Source organism: Capricornis sumatraensis, chromosome 1, assembly GCF_032405125.1.
Source record: "Capricornis sumatraensis isolate serow.1 chromosome 1, serow.2, whole genome shotgun sequence".
NCBI classification, from domain to species: domain Eukaryota; kingdom Metazoa; phylum Chordata; class Mammalia; order Artiodactyla; family Bovidae; genus Capricornis; species Capricornis sumatraensis.
In genome coordinates, this window is record NC_091069.1 from 90,469,336 (window position 1) to 90,489,608 (window position 20,273).

At 39.4% G+C, this 20,273-nt stretch overlaps 1 protein-coding gene across 28 annotated transcripts in view; it reads right to left on the minus strand.

Annotated features, from left to right (window-relative positions):
* LTBP1 (latent transforming growth factor beta binding protein 1) overlaps window positions 1–20,273 on the minus strand; it is a 456,525-nt gene that overhangs the window by 109,924 nt on the left and 326,328 nt on the right. For 26 of the 28 annotated variants that reach the window (XM_068988396.1, XM_068988377.1, XM_068988386.1 and 23 more), the window contains 2 exons: window positions 18,744–18,863; window positions 4,115–4,237 (listed from right to left, as the gene is read on the minus strand). In XM_068988396.1, coding sequence (XP_068844497.1) covers window positions 4,115–4,237; window positions 18,744–18,863 — 243 coding nt within the window. The remainder of the gene's footprint in view (window positions 1–4,114; window positions 4,238–18,743; window positions 18,864–20,273) is intronic. The other 2 variants (XM_068988599.1, XM_068988467.1) reach the window with 1 other exon arrangement.

Below are 20,273 nucleotides of genomic sequence, written 5' to 3' on the forward strand. Positions count from 1 at the left end.
TTATAAAATACTTGAGACATCAGTTCAAGAATTTAAGACCAACAAAAGCTCATGTAGCTGGTTGGATCTCATGTAATGTCTGACAACATTTTTAGTGCTTTGGCCTCTTTCTGATTTTCTCAAAGAGGATGACAAACTAAGCATTCCCATGTGAAGATGTCTGCCGCAAGAACATACCCTCCATTCCAAGAACTGTCAGGAGACACCAGACATCCTACATAAGTTACTCATTTATGTTGGGAAGACTGTCAGAAGTAATTCATTATAAGTAGTGATATACACATTTGGAATAACTCCAGGCAACTCTGTTATCTTGAATAAGGTGATCTCTGGGTCTTTAAAAGGACCAAGGGGAACAAAGGCAGCATAATTCTATGCATTTATGAAACAAACAAAAAAAGCATCTTTTTCTTTATTGATTGAGATATAAAATTTCTATACAAAAGAACACTTTCCAATAAAATAGACATGTGGGACAAATGTCTTCTCTCTCTTGTGCCAAGGGATGAATAGAGAATATTATATTTCATAAAAGGTATTTTTTCTTTGAAGGACTTTTTGCACATATTACTATGATAAATCCTGATAGGAGTTAAAATAGAGGCTATCTCTAGTTATTTATACATTTAGGACATATACCAGTAAAGTGCACAAAGAGATGCAGAGATACAAAAAGATTCAAACAAGTAATGGATTAATACTGGCTTGGCTAAAAAGTTTGTTCAGATTTTTCTGTAACATCTCCGGAAAATCCAAATGAATATGTCGGCCAATCCAATACATTAGATAATGTACTAATATTTACAACCTGAAAAGAGTTAGGGAGGTGAAGACACTGATAATAGTTAGGACTATCAACAGAGTGAAACTGGCATTTCCTGCAGTGCTGGAAAACAGATTTATGTTCTGAGTAGAATCTGGCATCTGTACGTTGATGTCATTTAGGAAAGATTAGAAAATAAAGAGAAAGGATGTCATACAATGTATTATTGTGAAAAGGAAGGACTTTGGGGAGTAAGAAACACAGCTAGTGAATATGCAGGTTTCTCAAGCAGGTGATGGGGACCTTGCCTGATCTTATCCCAGGCTGTAATGGAAAGACACCAGGCAAATGAGAGTAGAGAGCACGCTTAAGTGGCAAGTGGAGAAAACAGTTCTTTCCCACCTCTAAGCTTTGATACGCGCTGCTTCCTCTGCCTACTAAGGTTCTCCCCTCTGCACTCAATATTTTAAAACCAAGTTCAAATAGCAACACCTCTCCCAAGCCTTCTCAGAAGCATGCAAGTAGAATTAGTCACACAGTTCCTGGCTGCAACAGAACTTTGCACACGCCTATTATTTGGTGAATAACAACATCCGCCACAGAATGTCATGCTCTGCCTCTGCTTTCCCTCATCCTCCATGTATTATCTCCATATTTCTCCAATATCTTGTTACCCTATTATCTCATACAGTCTTCACATCAACCCTCCTAGGTGCCATTACTGCTACCTTCCTGCAGATCAGCAAGTAAGGCTTGGTGAAATGAGATTACTTATCCATGCTCACACAGATCCAGACTATCCAAACTAGAATATGATATACTGCCTTTAAAAACATCCAAAAACTAAACTCCAAACTTATTTGGATTTCACCAGTTTTTCCATTCAGGTCCTCTTTCTATTCCAGGATCCTATCCTGGGGACCACATCATATTCAGGTGTCTCATCTCCCAGTTCTTCTTTGTTTTAACAATCTTAATTGCCTTGAGGATATGGGCCAGAAATCCATAGTACGTCCCCAATTTGGACTTGCCTCATGTGTTTCTCATGATTAAGACTGCATTAAGAGTTTTTTGGAAGAATAGCAAGAAGGTAAATTGTCCTGGTCCTCACATAATGTCAGGAATACATGACATCACTGATGACTTAACTTTCATCACTTAGTACTTTATGAACTCTAATTAGCTGTTGCAGCTATGCATCTCTTTCAATGAATAATACATCTTTTGAGAGATTACAGTCTCTTGGTAACATATGCAGTGCCTGGAAGGCACTGGTTCCTTGATACACTTGACAAAAAGGATGAATAGAAGCAGCAGCCCAGCATGGTATCCCAGAGACTGGAAAATACAAGTTGTCCTAGGGGGTGATATCAATTGACAGTGTGAATTCTGGGGTGGTAGGGTGACAAATTAGAGAGGAGCAGGCTCATTTGGTATGGCAATGCCAGGAGGAAGAAGGTGGTCATGAGTTATTCATTCAACATGTGTTAACTCTGCACTTTCCCTCTACAGCATCTAATTCCTGAATTTTAGAGATGGCATGATTTTGGGAAACCTGAGATTGTTTTTCCAAGGTTGTACAGTAGATCACTGGAAGAGCCAGGATTTAGGTCAGTAGCGAGTAAAAAGATGGGTGTGCTGGGCAGGATAATCATGGGTCAAAATAAGCACAGAACACTCTTAAGGCAGTTGTGACATCAATTTGGATGGGCCATGGGTCAGAGAATGCAAATTGAAGAAAGTAGTGGTAACAAATGTGGAATATGAAGTGGGCACAGATTAGAAGCATTTCTATGAGTAAGATGAAAAGGAACAGGTAGATCACAAAGAGAAAGTAACATGACAGGATATGGTAATAAACCAGATACTGTTAATCAAATAAAGATTAATAATGGCGAATAATGGCTTCTAACACTGAGACCTTTAGTCACCATTAGCCCTGTATATGAGGAAATTTCTCTTCCATCAAACACACAGAGTACCTTTCAAGGGATTCTCAAGTTTAACTTTTTTTGAGGAGATGCTTGGCTTAAGTAGTCAGAAGGCAAGCTGTGGATGTGGGAAAGGACCAGGAGAAAAAGGAGCTGCGCTCGCTGTCTATGCTCTCCTGGGAGTGGCTAGTACTCCGCTGTCTGAAAGGAACAAGGCACCAAAAATTCAAATGTCTATGAACTCCCTACTGCCAGTGGAAGATGCTTCAGTTCTTACAGGTCTATAGTAGGGTATCTGTTTACTGCTTCCCTACCGCAGTGATAAATTAATTACCACCCTAGACCCTTCACTTTCACTGAGACAGCAAAGAAAAGAAAAAGGTTTACTTATTTTTTCTTCCTTCCTTTGAAAGAGCATCCTTTTAAGTATAAAAGTGATGGAAGACAGCAGAAAGCAAACAAATTAACCACAGAGAAGATGAAAACTTCTTTAAAATTACTTTAAAAATTAGAGAAACCATGGGCAAATTACACTAATATTCTAGAGGAAAGTGTATATGTTAAATACACACACACACACACACATATATATATATCATATATAAAATGTTCATTTACACTGACTTAAAAATTTGACTAATGATAAAGCATATTAACAAATATACAAAAGAGGAAATACAAATGCTTAACAAACACATGATTAAGTATGTAATAGTAAGTGTTCACACATTTTAGAGTTAGAAAGTAGTGTTCTATTGAAATAGTTAAACACAGAGCACTTTGCCCAATTATTCCACCTTTACAAAATCTGAAGAACAATGAAAATGCAAAAACAGCAATACACTGGAATATTACACTGCTTTTAAAACTAATGCCTGAAATGAGTTATTAATGAAAGATGCTCATGATATACTATTAAATAACAAAAAGCAAGACTGAAAACTGGACACAGTACGTAATCTTAATGACACAAAACTTCTTTGAGATATGAATATCCACAAATGAGGCTGAGAGATTATCTGTTTTACCTTTCTGCATTTGCTACATTTTCTATAGCAAATGCATTTTTAATAGCAATGTTATTGAAATAAAAAATTATATATCACATAGTTTATCTATTTAAAGTGTACAATAGTTTTCAGTATATTCACAGAGTTGTAGAACTGTTTTTACAACTAGAAAAAACTAAATAGATCTGTGGTTTATAGATGTTCTCAAAAAATTCACTGTTTTTCTCTATGTAAATAAATAGGAATTTAACCACCATGAGGATTCACTTTCAGAGGCCAACCAACATGTGCTCTAGGAAGCTCAGTTAAATAAATGACAAGTAGTATGGTTTCCTTTCTTAAGGCTAGTTACGCTAACATGTTTTTAAGTGTAGTTCAAATAAAAAGAGAAATCTGATCACAGTATTTACCTTTACAGTGCTTGTGGTCTGGAGCTGGGCTGTAGCCCTTATGGCATGAACACATGTAGGATCCTTCAAGGTTGGAGCAAGTACCATTTGTGCAGATCTTTGGTTCCAGGCATTCATCCACATCTTCAAGAATGTGGCATAATGAAAAAGAGGGGGAGAAAAAAGAAATAAAACATGAATAAATTTGAATGTGGTTAGAAATGGAAACAGTGGGTCTTCAAAAGAGGGGCAGATTCTTTAAGATAAGCTTTCAAATTAGCTCTTTATGAGGAAAAGAAGCTCTGGTATGAGGTGCACGTATAATGGTTTTGTGGCTTTATTTACTTTCTGCAAAATAACTCTAAAAAGGAACCAAACATGTTCTATGAATAAATTCAGTGGAAGACATTGTGGAAGAGAGGGAGGAAGAGAGGATAGCTGTAGAGCAGCATCCCCTACAACATAAAATATTCCAAAGAATCACAGATGTGTGGAGGTCTAGTTAGGGAACTGATGAATTTCAGTAGAATGTGAGGCATCACTGAAGCAAGATACATGACTCATGACTCTGGGAAACTGTGGGAAAATCTGTAACATGTTAAAAAAAAAATCTTTCAAAAATTCTAAGATGGCATTGAATCTAATTAAAAAAAAATCTAGGGGACAAACAAAATAAGACTACTGGGTAGTCTGAAGGTGGAGTACAGGCAGAAGAGACAGATAAAGCAATAGTAGCTAATGTTCATCAAGCACTGACTGTCTAAAGTCAGTACAGGCTTCACATATATTCTCTCACTTAATGCTAACAAAATCCACATGGGCTAACCGTTCACAGAGGAAGGACCTGAGATTTAGAGAAGTTCAAAGCTTGTCCAAGGTCACATAGTTAGAGATTGATGGCTCAGATTTGAACCCAGTCAGCCTAACCCCAAAGACCATCTTTTAAACCTGACTAGAAGGTTCTGGCATAGGCAAAGTTAAATCTAGAGATGGAACCACCGGAAGAGAGAAAGTATGACTTTGTTTTCATTATTCGCTAACACAGCATTATATCAATAATCATTATCTAATCATTTACTGATCTCATTCAACAAACATTCGTTAAGCTCCTAACTAGAATACTATTAATTCAAGAGGAAAAATCTGAGTTCTATGCCCCATCTGAATGCCCCAGGGTAAGTCCACTGTATATTGCAGTAAAAAGGCATATAATGAGCATAAATAACCAAAAATTTAAAGAAAATTTTTAACTACAAAAAGTACCCAAAATACACAAAGCATCAAAATTTATGCTTAATTTTACAGTGGCCTGGAGAAAGGAACGGCAACTCACTCCAGTATTCTCGCCCAGAGAATTCCATCAATAGAAGAGCCTGGTGGGCTACAATCCATGGGGTCACAGAGAGTCAGACACAGCTGAGTGACTAACACTTTACAATGGTCTATAACTTAATCAAGGCAGAAAACAGTAGAGAGGGAAAGGCTCCTGATTATATCCATTTCATTTCACGATGCTCACCACAAAAGCAATAACAGCTTTCCACTTCAGTATTAACAGAGAATCATGAACACATTAACAGAGACCTAGTTTTAGGTCAGCAACCATTCATTTGCATTGTAATTCATTAAAACAAAATCTTTCTTATTATGGAATTGAAAAATAGAGTATTATCAATAATTATCACTAACTAATGCACAGGGACATCTTGTATGTGTGCACCATATGCACACTGAAAACAGCCAAGTAACTGACACTGCCTAGGTTTTCTACTGCACTTCCACAATATCACTAATTATGGTAAAGTGACCCTAACTCCACGACAAACGGAAATATCACTTTCAAACTGACCAATTACCCATCCTTTCTCTGGCTGTGGGAGTCCACTCTCGTAAACACTGAAAGCAAACTACTTGAAAGAAGAAGCCAGAGATTGGAGCCAAAATAAATAAAGGGACAGAATGAACTTAGATAGCAGGCATGGAAATTCCAACAGCAATGTGAAAATGTCATGTCTAGGTTCTGGCTTGGTTTCAAATATGTTAAGTTGAAAACTGTATGAACTGCTCTCTTTAATCATACATGCACCAGAGACTGCAGAATATAAGAGTGAAATTAATTTCTAAGGCCATATTTTCTCTTGAAGCAAATTAACAGGCACTGCAGATTACCATTCATGAGATACTTGAATAAATTCTATTTTTCCAGGCTACTACCACAATTAACGATGAACCAGAATGCTTTGAAATATCTAGGAGAGCTTGATATGTTTATTTCCTTCTTTACTTACCACAGTCATAACTGCATGGAACCAGAATCCTGCAGATAGAATAGTTTGAATAGTTTGAATTGAATAAGTATATAAGCTTACTGTGGAGAAGGCAATGGCACCCCACTCCAGTACTCTTGCCTGGAAGATCCCATGGACAGAGGACCCTGGTAGGCTGCAGTCCATGGGGTCGCTGAGGGTTGGATACAACTGAGCGACTTCACTTTCACTTTTCACTTCCATGCATTGGAGAAGGAAATGGCAACCCACTCCAGTGTTCTTGCCTGGAGAATCCCAGGGACAGGGGAGCCTGGTTGGCTGCCGTCTATGGGGTCACACAGAGTTGGACACGACTGAAGTGACTTAGCATAGCATAGCATAAGCTTACTGGCACTTATGCTCTTAAGGAAACAAATGTTATATAGTAAAATATCATTAAAAATTCTTTGATTTAGAATCAAAAGGCAGATACCTCCAGCTATAAAATAAGTCAGTCATGGGGATGTAATGTTCAGCATGGTGGCCATAGTTAACAACACTGAACTGCACACTTGAAAGCTGCCAAAAGAATACAGTTGGCCCTCGAAGAACATGGGTTTGAATTACATGAGTCCACTTGCACACGGCCTTTTTTTTTTTTTTTCAGCAGAAAATACTACATTACTACACAAGTTGGGAGCAACCATGGATGCAAAAGGTGAACTATAAGTTACACGCAGATTTTCAGCTGCACAGAGGGTTGGTGCCCCTAATGCCCACATTGTTCAAGGGTCAACTGTGGGTCTTAAAAGTCCTCATCACAAAAAAAAAAAAAGAAACTATGTATGGCGATGGATATTAACTACACTTATTATGGTGATCACTTTGCAATGTATACAAATATTGACTCATTTTGTACACCTGACATATAACACTTTCTCTCAATTATACCTCAATCTTAAAAAAAGAATATATAGAAGGAAGGTGTCTAAAATGGAGCCTCATTTGGTGGATGCAAAAGAAATGAATAAACTCAGTTTTGTATCTTTAGCCAGACCTCTCTCCTTAACTGCTCATCCCCACACTTTGTTGGTTAGTCCACTGGGACATCTCCATTTGATGTCACTCAGGCACCTGAGTCCTCATGGCCAAAACATCTTTCTCTTGCCTTCTCTCTATGCTGTCTCCTGGGTCAATATAGGTTCAATTCAGTTCAGTCGCTCAGTCGTGTCCGACTCTTTGTGACCCCATGAATCACAGCACACCAGGCCTCCCTGTCCATCACCATCTCCCGGAGTTCACTCAGATTCACGTCCATCGAGTCCATGATGCCATCCAGCCATCTCATCCTCGGTCGGCCCCTTCTCCTCCTGTCCCCAATCCCTCCCAGCATCAGAGTCTTTTCCAATGAGTCAACTCTCTGCATGAGGTGGCCAAAGTACTGGAGTTTCAGCTTTAGCATCATTCCTTCCAAAGAAATCCCAGGGCTGATCTCCTTCAGAATGGATTGGTTGGATCTCCTTGCAGTCCACGGGACTCTCAAGAGTCTTCTCCAACACCACAGTTCGAAAACATCAATTCTTCGGCGCTCAGCCTTCTTCACAGTCCAACTCTCACATCCATACATGACCACAGGAAAAACCATAGCCTTGACTAGACGGACCTTAGTCGGCAAGGTAATGTCTCTGCTTTTGAATATGCTATCTAGGCTGGTCATAACTTTTCTTCCAAGGAGTAACCGTCTTTTAATTTACCCCTATCCATCTAAACACACAAATCAGAAACTTGGGAGTCATCTTTTCTAGATTCCTTCCTCTCTTTCTTTCCCCACATTCAATTTACTACAAAGTCACATAAATTCTACTACCCCAATCTCTCCCCAATACACCCAACTTTGCTTCATTTTTTACCGCTCCCATTCTCTCATATGGGTTACTGGCATCATCTTTTATCTCTCTATTTAAAGTCTTGCCCTATCAAAGCCATTATCCAGCCTGCAGCCAGAGCAATCTTTCTAAAACACAAATCTGGCCAATGATGTTGTTCCCCTACTTTAAAAACTTTCAGTAGTTTCCAGTGTTCCTCAATTTAGTCAAGGATACAAACTTGTGGGGCTCTGAGTGGTACCAACAGAAGGTCAGGTTCCCATAGTTCCTGCCTCTAATCCTTGGGGGAAACAACGCCATGGGAAACAAGGTGGTCATATCCACCCTACAGTCCGTCACTGATCATCCACCTCTTACCCCACATCAGAGGAAGATGGTTGTATCTTTGTTTTCTATATTGGAGCTCAAAACTCATTCTAGCATTACAGTCCTATAGAAGAGTCATATCACCCAACTTCTTACACAAATACATGATGAGTTCAAAAAGGAAACTGTCCATAGAAAACTGGGTTACAAATTCAAAAAACCAATTTTCCAATGGAGCTTGGGGACATAATCTGGCTCTTGCCATTCAATAAATTAATTAAACTTCCCACAGCAAGGAAGTTCCCAGGAGCTATGAATCCACCTCACTATACTATCATCCACTCTAAATTGATCCTTCTTGTCTACAATACCTTCATATGTCTCTCAAATATGCCTGCTGAAAACTAGATATTCCATGAGTACAGGATTTCCTGATCTCCTTTCCTAATAACCCTATTAGAAGAGGCAGTCAGGACAGTCTGGCATAATTTGCATCCTTAGTGAACCCTGGCTAATTCTTATGATCATCATATCCTTTAAAAAATGTTTCACTTCATCATTGAAATCCTGCAGTCTACATTTCTTTGTCAAGATCAACATGAAGTTCAATGGTCATTAGTTCCTGAACTCCACCTTCTTTCTTCTTTGGGGGAAATGAGGACATTAATCTCTCTCTAGCTTCCTGGCAACTTTCCATCCTCCACAGTTTCACAAAGATGATTCCCAGCTGGCCGGCAATCCCACCTGCAAATTCTCTCATTGCCTTGAGAGGTAGTTCATCTGGGTCAGGAAGCCTTTTGAAATTTCCCTTTCTAGTATCCTGGGAACATGCCAGTCTGCCTGAAGCCCCTCCCTGGTGGGCAGGACCTGTAAGGTGCTGAGAACATCCAGGGGCCACCTTCCCATGAGTCAGCCCATGGCCATGCTGCCCCCTTTCACTCCACCTATCAGTTCCTTGAGGTTGGTCAGAACTGGGTCCAGGGCAAGAGTTTACCTGCATTGCTTCATTTACTTTCAATGAGTAAAGGAAAGATTTACTTCAAAGATTGACAAGGTGAACCAGTCATTTTTCTGAGACCATTCAGCCTCATTTAATTCCTTAATGACCAAGAGACTTCCATGAGTGAGCACCATTTGATATGGGATGAAAAGTCTTATTCCATCACCACAACTATATGAAAATACAGGATTATTCCCAAGGCAAACATTACTTCAATTATCCCTCAACTATTCTTCACACATCTTTATACTAAAGATGATGAGAGAACGTTTGACAGAAAAGCAAGCATGGTAAAAATGAAAGACAGACTCTGGTTAGGCCAGTACAATCACATCCTCCCCTCACTTGCACTTTATGTATATTGTAAGTCCTTAGGATCTCACCCTCTGTCAATTCTGACCAAATTTTAAAATGTGCAGTAACAAAGCTGTCAACGAAAATATATTGTCTGTTCCTCAAAGACTCATCACTGCTTTTTTGGAACTGGAAAACAGCCAATGCTGTGTACATGCCAGATGAAGACCCAAAGATCTCAGAAAATCAATCCACTAATCTCAGCAAATCACTGGCTTCCTACCTCAGCTTTACAAAAGATCATTTTGTTTTCCAGAAAAACTCATATGGACTTGGCCAAGTCTGCCATCTCAGACTCTCGAGCCAAAACTACTGCTGCCTGCAAGTGACAATTCCAGTTCACATGGATCTTTCCTATGGACTTTAATTTTCCTTACTATCTTAATCGTATTGCATTGTCCTCTGATTTTCTTAGGTGTACATGAGAGGTATATGAGCTACTACATAAAACAAAACAATATTAGCTTTGATGCTAAAAGATGGGGGATCATGTCCTAGCTCTGCCATTTATTACCTATGATGGGGAACTATCCCATTAACCTATTTGAGATTCAATTTCTGTACCACAGGTAACTGTAAACTATTAACATACACAGTTAGTACAATATACATAAATTATAATAACATATACAGAAATTATTACAATAACTAGGATTCCCACACAGGCATATTTCCTGCCTTCAAAAGTAGTTTTGGGGGTTTTCTGTTGAGATATAACTGACATTAAAACAATATGTAAGTTAAGCACCAAGGATATAATGGGAAACATAGGGAAATACAGCCATTATTTCATAAAACCTTTAAATGGAGGATAATCTTTAAAAATACTAAATCATTATGTTGTCATATGAAACTAATATAATACTGTGAATCAACTATGAAGTGAAGTCAGAGTGAAGTGAAAGTCACTTAGTCGTGTCCAGCTCTTTGTGACCCTATGGACTATAGAGTCTGTGGAATTCTCCAGGCCAGAATACTGAAGTGGGGAGCCTTTCCCTTCTCCAGGGGATCTTCCCAACCCAGGGATGGAACCCAGGTCTCCTGCATTGCAGGCAGATTCTTTACCAGCTGAGCCACAAGGGAAGCCGTGAATCAACTATACTTCAATAAAAGACAATACTGTGCAACCTTAAGGGATGATTTGACATTCTATCTCAAAATTATTAACATCTATTGGAGTATTACTAACACTTCTATCATGTCACACAATTATCATTTCTTTCCTGATGAAGACAATTAAGTTCTAGTCTCTCAGCAACTTTGAGATTTCTAATTCAGTACTGTTGATTATAATCACTAAGCTGTGCATTCCATTTCCAGGGCTTACCTACTAGTTGTAAGTCCGTACCCTTTAATAACATAACTCCTCTACCCTCATGTCCTTATAACCACCATCTTATCTTGCTGTGTTTTGCTTCTCTACAACTTCACATCTTCTCTGGCATCGAACAGATCTTGTAGGCAGTGTGTGCTCTGTGGTCAGTCATGTCCCAACTCTTTGTGACCCTATGGACTATAGCCTGCTAGGCTCCTCTATCCATGGGATTTTCCAGGCAAGGGGAGTGGGCTGCCATTTCCTTCTCCAGGGGATCTTCCTGACAGAAATCGAACCCACATCACATGCATTGGCAGGCAGGCTCCTTATCACTGAGCCACTTGGGAAGCCCATATGAAGGTAGGTGCTCTACTCAACTATTTATTGAATGATTAGAAGATTCCTTTAGCACATAACGATTCAGGGATAAGACTAATCCTTGCACATTATCTACAAAAGGTAGACCTTGAGCTCAGTTGCCATCTGATATAAGAATAAATGTAGGACTAAAGTCTTCAATTTCATTTAGGTCTATGACTATTCATATATTCCATAAAGGTTAACAGTGACTCCTAAAATCTGAAAAGAAATCCTAGGATGAAAAGAACTCCTAGAACAAGGAGCTCTCCCTATCTATCCTGCAAGTTTTCTATACCTGGTTTTGGTTAAGATTGAGGCTAGCCAGTTGTCAAGTGGTTTGAATGATATGAAGTTCTTCAAATGCTGAAGACCTGCTACATTTACAGAACTCAAATGGGAGTCATAAAGTCATCATCAACTTAATTATGGCCGACTAAGAAGGATTACTTTGATTAAAATCTCAGAACTTTGTGTTCCTGGGTCACACATGGTTTGTCACAAGCTCAACTATAAGGCAAGGTAATAAACTCAAAAAAGGCTAGCTGACACATCTACTAGGTGATAGATATTGTATTTTGTGAAGGTGAGCAAAGAAAATGAAGCCAAAGAAAGATGTTAGTACTGCAGAAGTGGAAACATTTGTTAGGAATGATCAGTCTCCCTGCAGAGAAATCTTGTGGTTCTCAAGAAGTATATTTCAGCAAAACAAAAATGTTCAGAAGTTGAAAGAAAACTAAGATGAATTAAATGTATAAGAGAAAGCTTCTACGACAGAGAGTTAGAAATTCTATGAGATGAGCTTAAAGAAAGCCAAAGAAAAGACAATTATCCACAGAACTCTGACATATAATTTACTTTAACAGATATCAGTTATTATTCCATTCCCTCTCTTTCAGGGCAATGGACATAAAACAGAGGTAACAGGGTTGGGGAAGAAGAATGATAACATTTCTCGTGTTAGTCGTTCAGTCGTGTCCAGTTTTTTGTGACTCCACCGAGTGTAGCCCGCCGGGCCCCTCTGTCCATAGAATTCTCCAGGTAAGAATACAGCTGGAGTGGATAGCCATTCCCTTGTCCAGGGGATCTTCCCAACCCAAGGACTGAACCCAGGTCTCCCACATTGCAGGCAGATTCTTTACTATCTGAGGCACCAGGGAAGCCCCATATTACATTTAATTATGATAATAAACCCTATGAAGAAAGTACTTCAATTCCCATTTTACAGATATTAAAACTAAGCTTCAGAAAGGTCATATAGGCCAAATCTGCTCAAATTCAGGGAAACATGATCTACATATCAGAGTTACTGAATATACCTTTAAACAAATGTTAGAGAAATTTCCTTCGGGAGATGGCTCTAGGCAGGTTTGAATCAGGCTAGTTTAACTTTCCTGAGACAGCAAAAGATGTAAATTGAGGACTTGACACACTGGCTTCTTTCAAGAAAGAGTCTGATTGAAGGCAGCCAGAGAGAACTGGCCAGAACTCAAGGTGATGAAATAATTCTAAGAGGTGGGGATCGCATGGGCAATAGCTCTGGGCTGAATGTGAGGTCCAATGAACACAGTGCTAAATGATGAAAGTGGCTCTCAAGAGAGCACCGAAATCCACAACTTGAAAGAAGCAGCTTCATTAACAGAGGAGCCAACAAAGGTTGCCAAAAAAGCACTGAGGGACAGATATTTTGAAAGTGCACAATAAACTATTGAGAATGAAGGATCATATGCCCTGAACTAAACAGCAGGTGTTGCCTGGGGGTTCATGCTGGGAAAAAGGATGAACCCTCAGACAACACTTGCTAACATTTTACCTGTTTCTGCACCAAACTCCTGCTCTAATTCATAAATCAAGGAGCAGCATCAAATAGTAAGATACAGTATACATGGCATGAATACAAAAAGGCCGTTAAGTAAGTTCACCATTTAGTTAGCAACAGCAAAAGAAAGTCTAACTGGCATTAAATCCCCATAGAATAGAAGGGTCAAAATGGTCATTCTTAATTCTTAATGAAACTGTTTAACAGAAAAAAGAGCCAAATGGACATCAAGATCAGTGAGTTTTAAATATATAAGCATAATGCCAAAGAACATATTACTCTGTACAACAATGTCTAGGTTTAATTATAATAACTTAAAAATATGCTGAGAGAGGAGAGTGGTAGAAAAAGAAGGTTACTAAGATCTACACAACAACCCTGCAAGGTAGAGACTGTCATCTCTCCAGATGAAAACTAACAAATGCCCTGTGTAGGACTTTTCTCCAAACAATGAGATTTAGGAATTTTTTTTTTAGTCTTTCATGTTCTCATATATTAAAAATTAAGGAAAAAGTCTCACAATGTACTCTAAGGTGTCTGTACTAAAAGGACAGAGGAAGCCTCAAACTAGTCACATTTAACAGTTAGACATAGGAACAGTTGAACAGCAAGGAACATTTGGTAAATCATTTATCATCTGATGCTTTGCCTGACCTCCATTAAAGCTCTAACACTCTCTAATCCCTTAGGCTGCTTCTTTCCTTAATGGGACTCATCACCCCTGACATACCCTATACTCCACTTTTTTCCTTGTGAGCTCTAGAGTCTAAGTGCAATGAAGGGAAGAAATTTATTTTGTCCACTCTCAATCCCCAGGGTCTAAAACAAAATACCTGACTCATAGTAGGAATACAGAATTCAATAATGAAAGTGGCAAATAGAGAAATAAATATAGGTCAGGTTGTGTTATGGATGAGCTCAACTCAAAGACAAACTTAGGTAGGACTACACCCTCTGAAAAGTTTAGAGTACCAGAATTACAAAGATGAGAAATAAAATGAATAAAGGAAAAAAGCCAAAAAGATATGATGGGGTATTCATGAGCATTGTCAAAGCGCTGTGGAAAAATCCAATCCATTCATTGGCTCAATCTGAACAGAAAGGTATTCTACAATATATGCTTTTGTCACATTCAACTTTCACGTTTGAAAGCTCAACTGCCGTAAAATAATAAGATGGAAAAATCCATTTTGGTATAATCTGCAAAAGCCCATAGGAGAAATTTACCAAAACTGCAAGTTCAAAATGAGCAATGGATGGCACTGCAATTGCGTCACAGACAAGAAGCTTGATCAATAGATGACACAGATCCTAAAACTCTACCCAAAGCCGAAGGAAAAAAAGGACATGACCTATTTGTAATGGGAAATGTGTGACTTTAGTTAGCAATGCAAAACTGCTTGGCCAAGTGGCCAAGTGTGTAACTTGGGGTGAGTAACACAGTGACCTAATAGCTTTTGCTTATGATTCTGCTAATCTGGTTGGCAAAGGGAAATTGCTGTTAAATGAGGTGCTTTGTTTCTGTCACTCAACTGGAGCAGCGTGGTCACGATCAGATTGATTGCACACATCTAGGTGTAAGAACTCATATATTATTATTCCCCAACCTGGATCCATGCATTTACACTGAAGAGCAATCACTTGCCAATTTGGTCAGTCATGTTCCATTAGTAAATTCATGAATCAGGGCTGTGTTTATGCCATGGTTGTGAATTTTAGTTAGTTAAGGTAAAGTTCAGGCTCTACTTTTGGATTATAATATGCATTGGTATGTGAAAATGAGTATAAGAATGGAACCTTGATAGGCAACTGTGCAATTTATGCCAAATGGGAAAAATTAAAACCACATGCACTTTCTGACCAGCATTGATTATATAAACAAAAGCTTATCGAATAGGCAACTAATAAACAAAAAAAAAAAAAACCAACTTCTTCCCAAAGATCAACACCTCACAACTCTACTGATAGAGACCCTTGGGAATGGGCATAAGATTCAAGGCAGAGGGCCTCCTGCATCTGGTACAGGGGCTCAGCTCATGCTGCCTTGTGAGGAGTCCAAAGCGTTGAAACTGCAAGTGCTTCTGCCAAATCTACCTATCCCATGTCCTCTAACACACCACACATCTCCTCAGAGATGTATGAATAAAGACCAACATTTTTAATAGGACCAAGAGGGTCTGGCATGGTCTTTCCCCTCATGGTCTTCACCCTGCAGCAAATCTTCCCTTGTACTCTGTCTTACAACCACACTAGCTCTTCAGCCTCTAGAACATGATCTGCTTCCTCCTTCCATGAGCCCCTTGCACAAACCAAATGTCCAAAATGATCTTCCTTCCATCCCCTTCCCCAGACAAAGCCCTGGTTAAACCTCAACTCAAGAATTCTCCTTGAGGCAACTCATTCTATCATATGCTCTTGTAACATCAAAGCACCCTCTTTCCTAACACATGTCTCTTTTGCACAACGAAAGAAACTGTAAACAAGGTGAAAAGACAACCCTCAGAATGGGAGAAAATAATAGCAAATGAAACAACTAACAGAGAATTAGTCTCCAAAACATACAGCTCAATATCAGTAAAACAAACAACCCAATCAAACAGTGGGCAAAAGACCTAAATGGACATTTCTCCAAAGAAAACATACAGATGGCCAATAAACACACAAAAAGATGCTCAATATCACTCATTATTACAGAAAAGCAAATCAAAACCACAATGCGGTATCATCTCACACTGGTCGGAATGGCCATCATCAGAAAGTCTACAAACAATAAATGCTGGAGAGGGTATGGAGAAAAGGGAACCCTTTTACACTGTTAGGGATACAAACTAGTACAGCCACTATGGAGAACAGTGTGGAGACCCCTTGAAAGACTGGAAATACAACTGCCACACAACCCAGCAATCTCACTGCTGGGCATACACTCTGAGGAAACCAGAACTGAAAAAGACACATGTACCCCATGTTCATTGCAGCACTATTTACAAAGCTAGGACACAGAAGCAACCTAGATGTCCATCAGCAGATGAATGGAGAAGGAAGTTGTGGTACATACACCCCGTGGAATATTACTCAGCTATAAAAAGGAATCTTGCCTGGAGAAAGAAACCCCATGGAGAGAGGAGCCTGGTGGGCTACAGTCCACGTGGTCACAAAGAGTTGGACACAACGGAATGACCAAACACATAAAAAGGAATGCTTTTGAGTCAGTTCTAACGAGGTGGTGAACCTGGAGCCTATTTTACAGAGTAGAGTAAGTAAGAAAGAGAAAGACAAATACTGTATATCAATTCATATATACAGAATTTAGAAAGATGGTACTGACAATCCTAAATGCAAGGAAGCAGAGGAGACACAGACATAAAGAACAGACTTTTGGACCCAGTGGGAGAAGGAGACGATGGGATGATTTGAGAGAATAGCACTGAAACATATACTTTACCATATGTAAAACAGATGACCAGTGCAAGTTCAACACATGAAGCAGGACATGCAAAGCTGCTGCTCTGGGACAACATAAAGGGACAGCGTGAGGAGGGAGGCAGGAGGGGGATTCAGGAAGCAGAGGGGGATACGTGTGTACCTCTGGCTGATTCATGTTGATATATGGCAAAAACCATCACATTATTGTAAAGCAATTATCCTCCAATTAAAAGAAATTAATTTTATTTCATTTATTTTTTTATAGAATAACATTTACACAGCACTTGATATGTTTTCTTTTTTTTTTTCCCTCTCCCTCCTCCCTCCCCATACCACCCCTCTGGGTCATCTCAGCACCCCAAAGTATCATGCATTGAACCTGGACTGGCAATTCGTTTCATATATGATATTATACATGTTTCAATGCCATTCTCCCAAATCATCCCACCCTCTCCCTCTCCACAGAGTCCAAAAGACTGTTAACAAACAAAAGAAGAAGGTACTTTGGTTGGTCCCTCAGTGTATCCCAGCACTGAGTACCACTCTGTATGTAAGTAAAGTAAAAGTCGCTCAGTCATGCCCAACTCTTTGCAACCCCATGGACTTTACAGTCCATGGAATTCTCCAGGCCAGAACACTGGAGTGGGTAGCCTTTCCCTTCTCCAGGGAATCTTTCCAACCCAGGGATCGAACCCAGGTCTCCCACACTGCAGGCAAATTCTTTACCAGCTAAGCCACAGGGGAAGCCTAAGAATACTAGAATGGGTAAACTATCCCTATCTTCCCGACCCAGGAATCAAACTGGGGTCTCCTGCACTGCAGGCAGATTCTTCACCAACTGAGCTATCAGGGGAAGCCCACCACTCCGTGTATAGACAGTAAATTATACTGTATTTGAGAAGAAAAGAAAGACGAGAGGAAGGATGGAAAAGTTTAACTCACACTGTCAGAATGTGGCATGGGGTGGGAAAGAGTTCAGCTTTTGCGGAAAAGATCACACGGTAAACAGAAACACAAAGGCAAACCATTAAGGGGGAAAGCTGACTACAGCACAAATAATCAGGAGCAAAGCAGAGTCATTATCTTCCTCAGTGCCTCGAGGAGGAGGTACTCAGTATTCATTAAATACTTGAGTGAGTGAATGAATGAATGAATAAATATAGGGGTTGCTGTTGTTCAGTCATGCCCGACTCTTTGCCACCCCATGGACTGCAGCATACCAGGCTCCTCTATCCTCCACCATATCCTGGAGTTTGCTCAGATTTTTGTCCATTAAGTCGGTGACACCATCCAACCATCTCATTCTCTGTCATCTCCTTCTCCTCCTGCCCTCAATCCTTCGCAGTATCAGAGTCTTGTCCAGTGAGTCAGCTCTTCGCATCAGGCGGCCAAAGTATTGGAGCTTCAGCTTCACCATCAATTCTTCCAATGAATATTCAGGGTTGATTTCCTTTAGGGTGGACTGGTTTGACCTCCTTGCAATCAAAGGAACTCTCCAGAGTCTTCTCCAGTACCACAGTTCAAAAGCATCAATGGGCAATCAGCCCAGATTTCTCTTTCTATATTTGCTGCTTCGGCCGCAAGTTTGTGTATATTTCTTGATTCTATAAGTCTGTGGTAGCTCCATCTCATACCTTCTCTTTTTAAGCATTTTGCTCTCCACCTCTCTCCTCTTTGTGGCACTTATTATCAATATTTTATTTGGTTTTGAGCATTAATCACATCAGGGATAACAATTTGTTTCAATCAGAATTATGTTTCATGTAAAATCTTCACATCCACTAAATTTCTTATTTTCTTCATGGTTAAAAGTTACTTAGAACTTTTCTCTGAACGACATGAGTTTGTTACATTCCTTTTTTTCCTCTCACCTTTTTCTGTTTTGAAAGACAAACCAGCCAGACAGAAGACACACAACTACGATAAGTATACTCGAGTACTTACCAAGACACTGCCCGTTCCAGCCTCGAAACCCTTCCGTGCAGGGAACACACTGGTAAGATCCAGGAGAATTCACACACTGCTCATCTGGACAAGTACTTGGAGTCAAACATTCATCAACATCTGAAAAAATCAAAAATCTAAGTCACAGACATTTTATCAGAACACTAAAGCACGAACTGACTTGTGTGATAAAGGGGAAAAAGATTGGTGGGGAAAACAATAACTGGAAAAGTAAAGCACTGGGCATGCACTTAAACACTCAGTGAGAATGCATGGCCAGGTATAACTTGATTGAAATATGTGCATATGTTTCAAGGAAGAACTTGGCCCCAATTCTCCAACTGGCAGGCCCACATCTCTCCACTCTGTGAGTTGGCAGTTCTCTAGGACCACTTTTTGGACATCAACATCTTTCAAGTAATAGTCTGGTTTGCCAGAAAGAAATGAAAGAAATGAACACAACAGCGAGGAAGCCATTTATCCACCTGGCTAGAGGTTCTCTCTGCAGACAATGGGGTACTCTAGGGAAACCCTTGCTTTGGCTTCATGGTCCCCAAAACATCCGAGGTTTGAATAATTTAAAACTTTTCACGTGATAGGAATTCCCTGGAGGTCAAAAAAGAACATTAGGAGAGAATGAACTCATCAAATACTTCCAAGATTTTCCAGAAACTATGGTGAATAGTCATAGGGTAATATATTCTGGTTTAAAATACACCTTGCTTTTCACATTCATGGCTAACTAAAGTTATTCATCATTGTTCTTTTCAATGTGAGAAGAAAAAAAAATCACCTTAAATATGGACAGAACTGTGGCAGAGATACAATAGCTTCAAATGGTCAAACAATTGGAGATGTGGATATAGAAAAAAGACTTGTAGACACAGCTAGGGAAGGAGAGGATGGAACAAATTGAGAAAGCATCATTGACATACATACACTACAATGTGTAAAAGTGATGGCTAGAAGGAAGCTGCCATATAACTCAGGGAGCCCAACCTTGCATCCTACTGACAACACAGAGGGTTGGGATGGGGGCGGGAGGCTCAAGAGGAAGGGGATACTCACACACACACACACACACACACACACACAGTTCTGATCGATTTGAGTTGTTGTACAGCAGAAACAAACACAACATTATAAAGCAATTAACCTCCAATTAAAAAAAAAGAATGGTAAAACAATAAAATGGGGGGAAAGGTGACAGAGGTACCTTTCAACCATTTAATGAAATGAAAACGTAACTTTTCAACCATTTAAAATGAGCACTATCACCTGGGTACCAGTCCCAACTGAAACAGGTATTCTCCAAGTGAGTGGATTCAGTGTCTAAGCATCATGATATAAGATGTTTTATAGGACCTCTAATCACACTTAAAATTTAAACAAGATTTTTCAGGAAAAAAAAAGTGAAAGAAATATATAATGAATACACTGAACATGCATGGGTATTTGATGTCATCATTCTGGCAAATTCTCAAAAATCACCTCCCATTATGTATCATTAGGGATGTATGAAAAGATGCT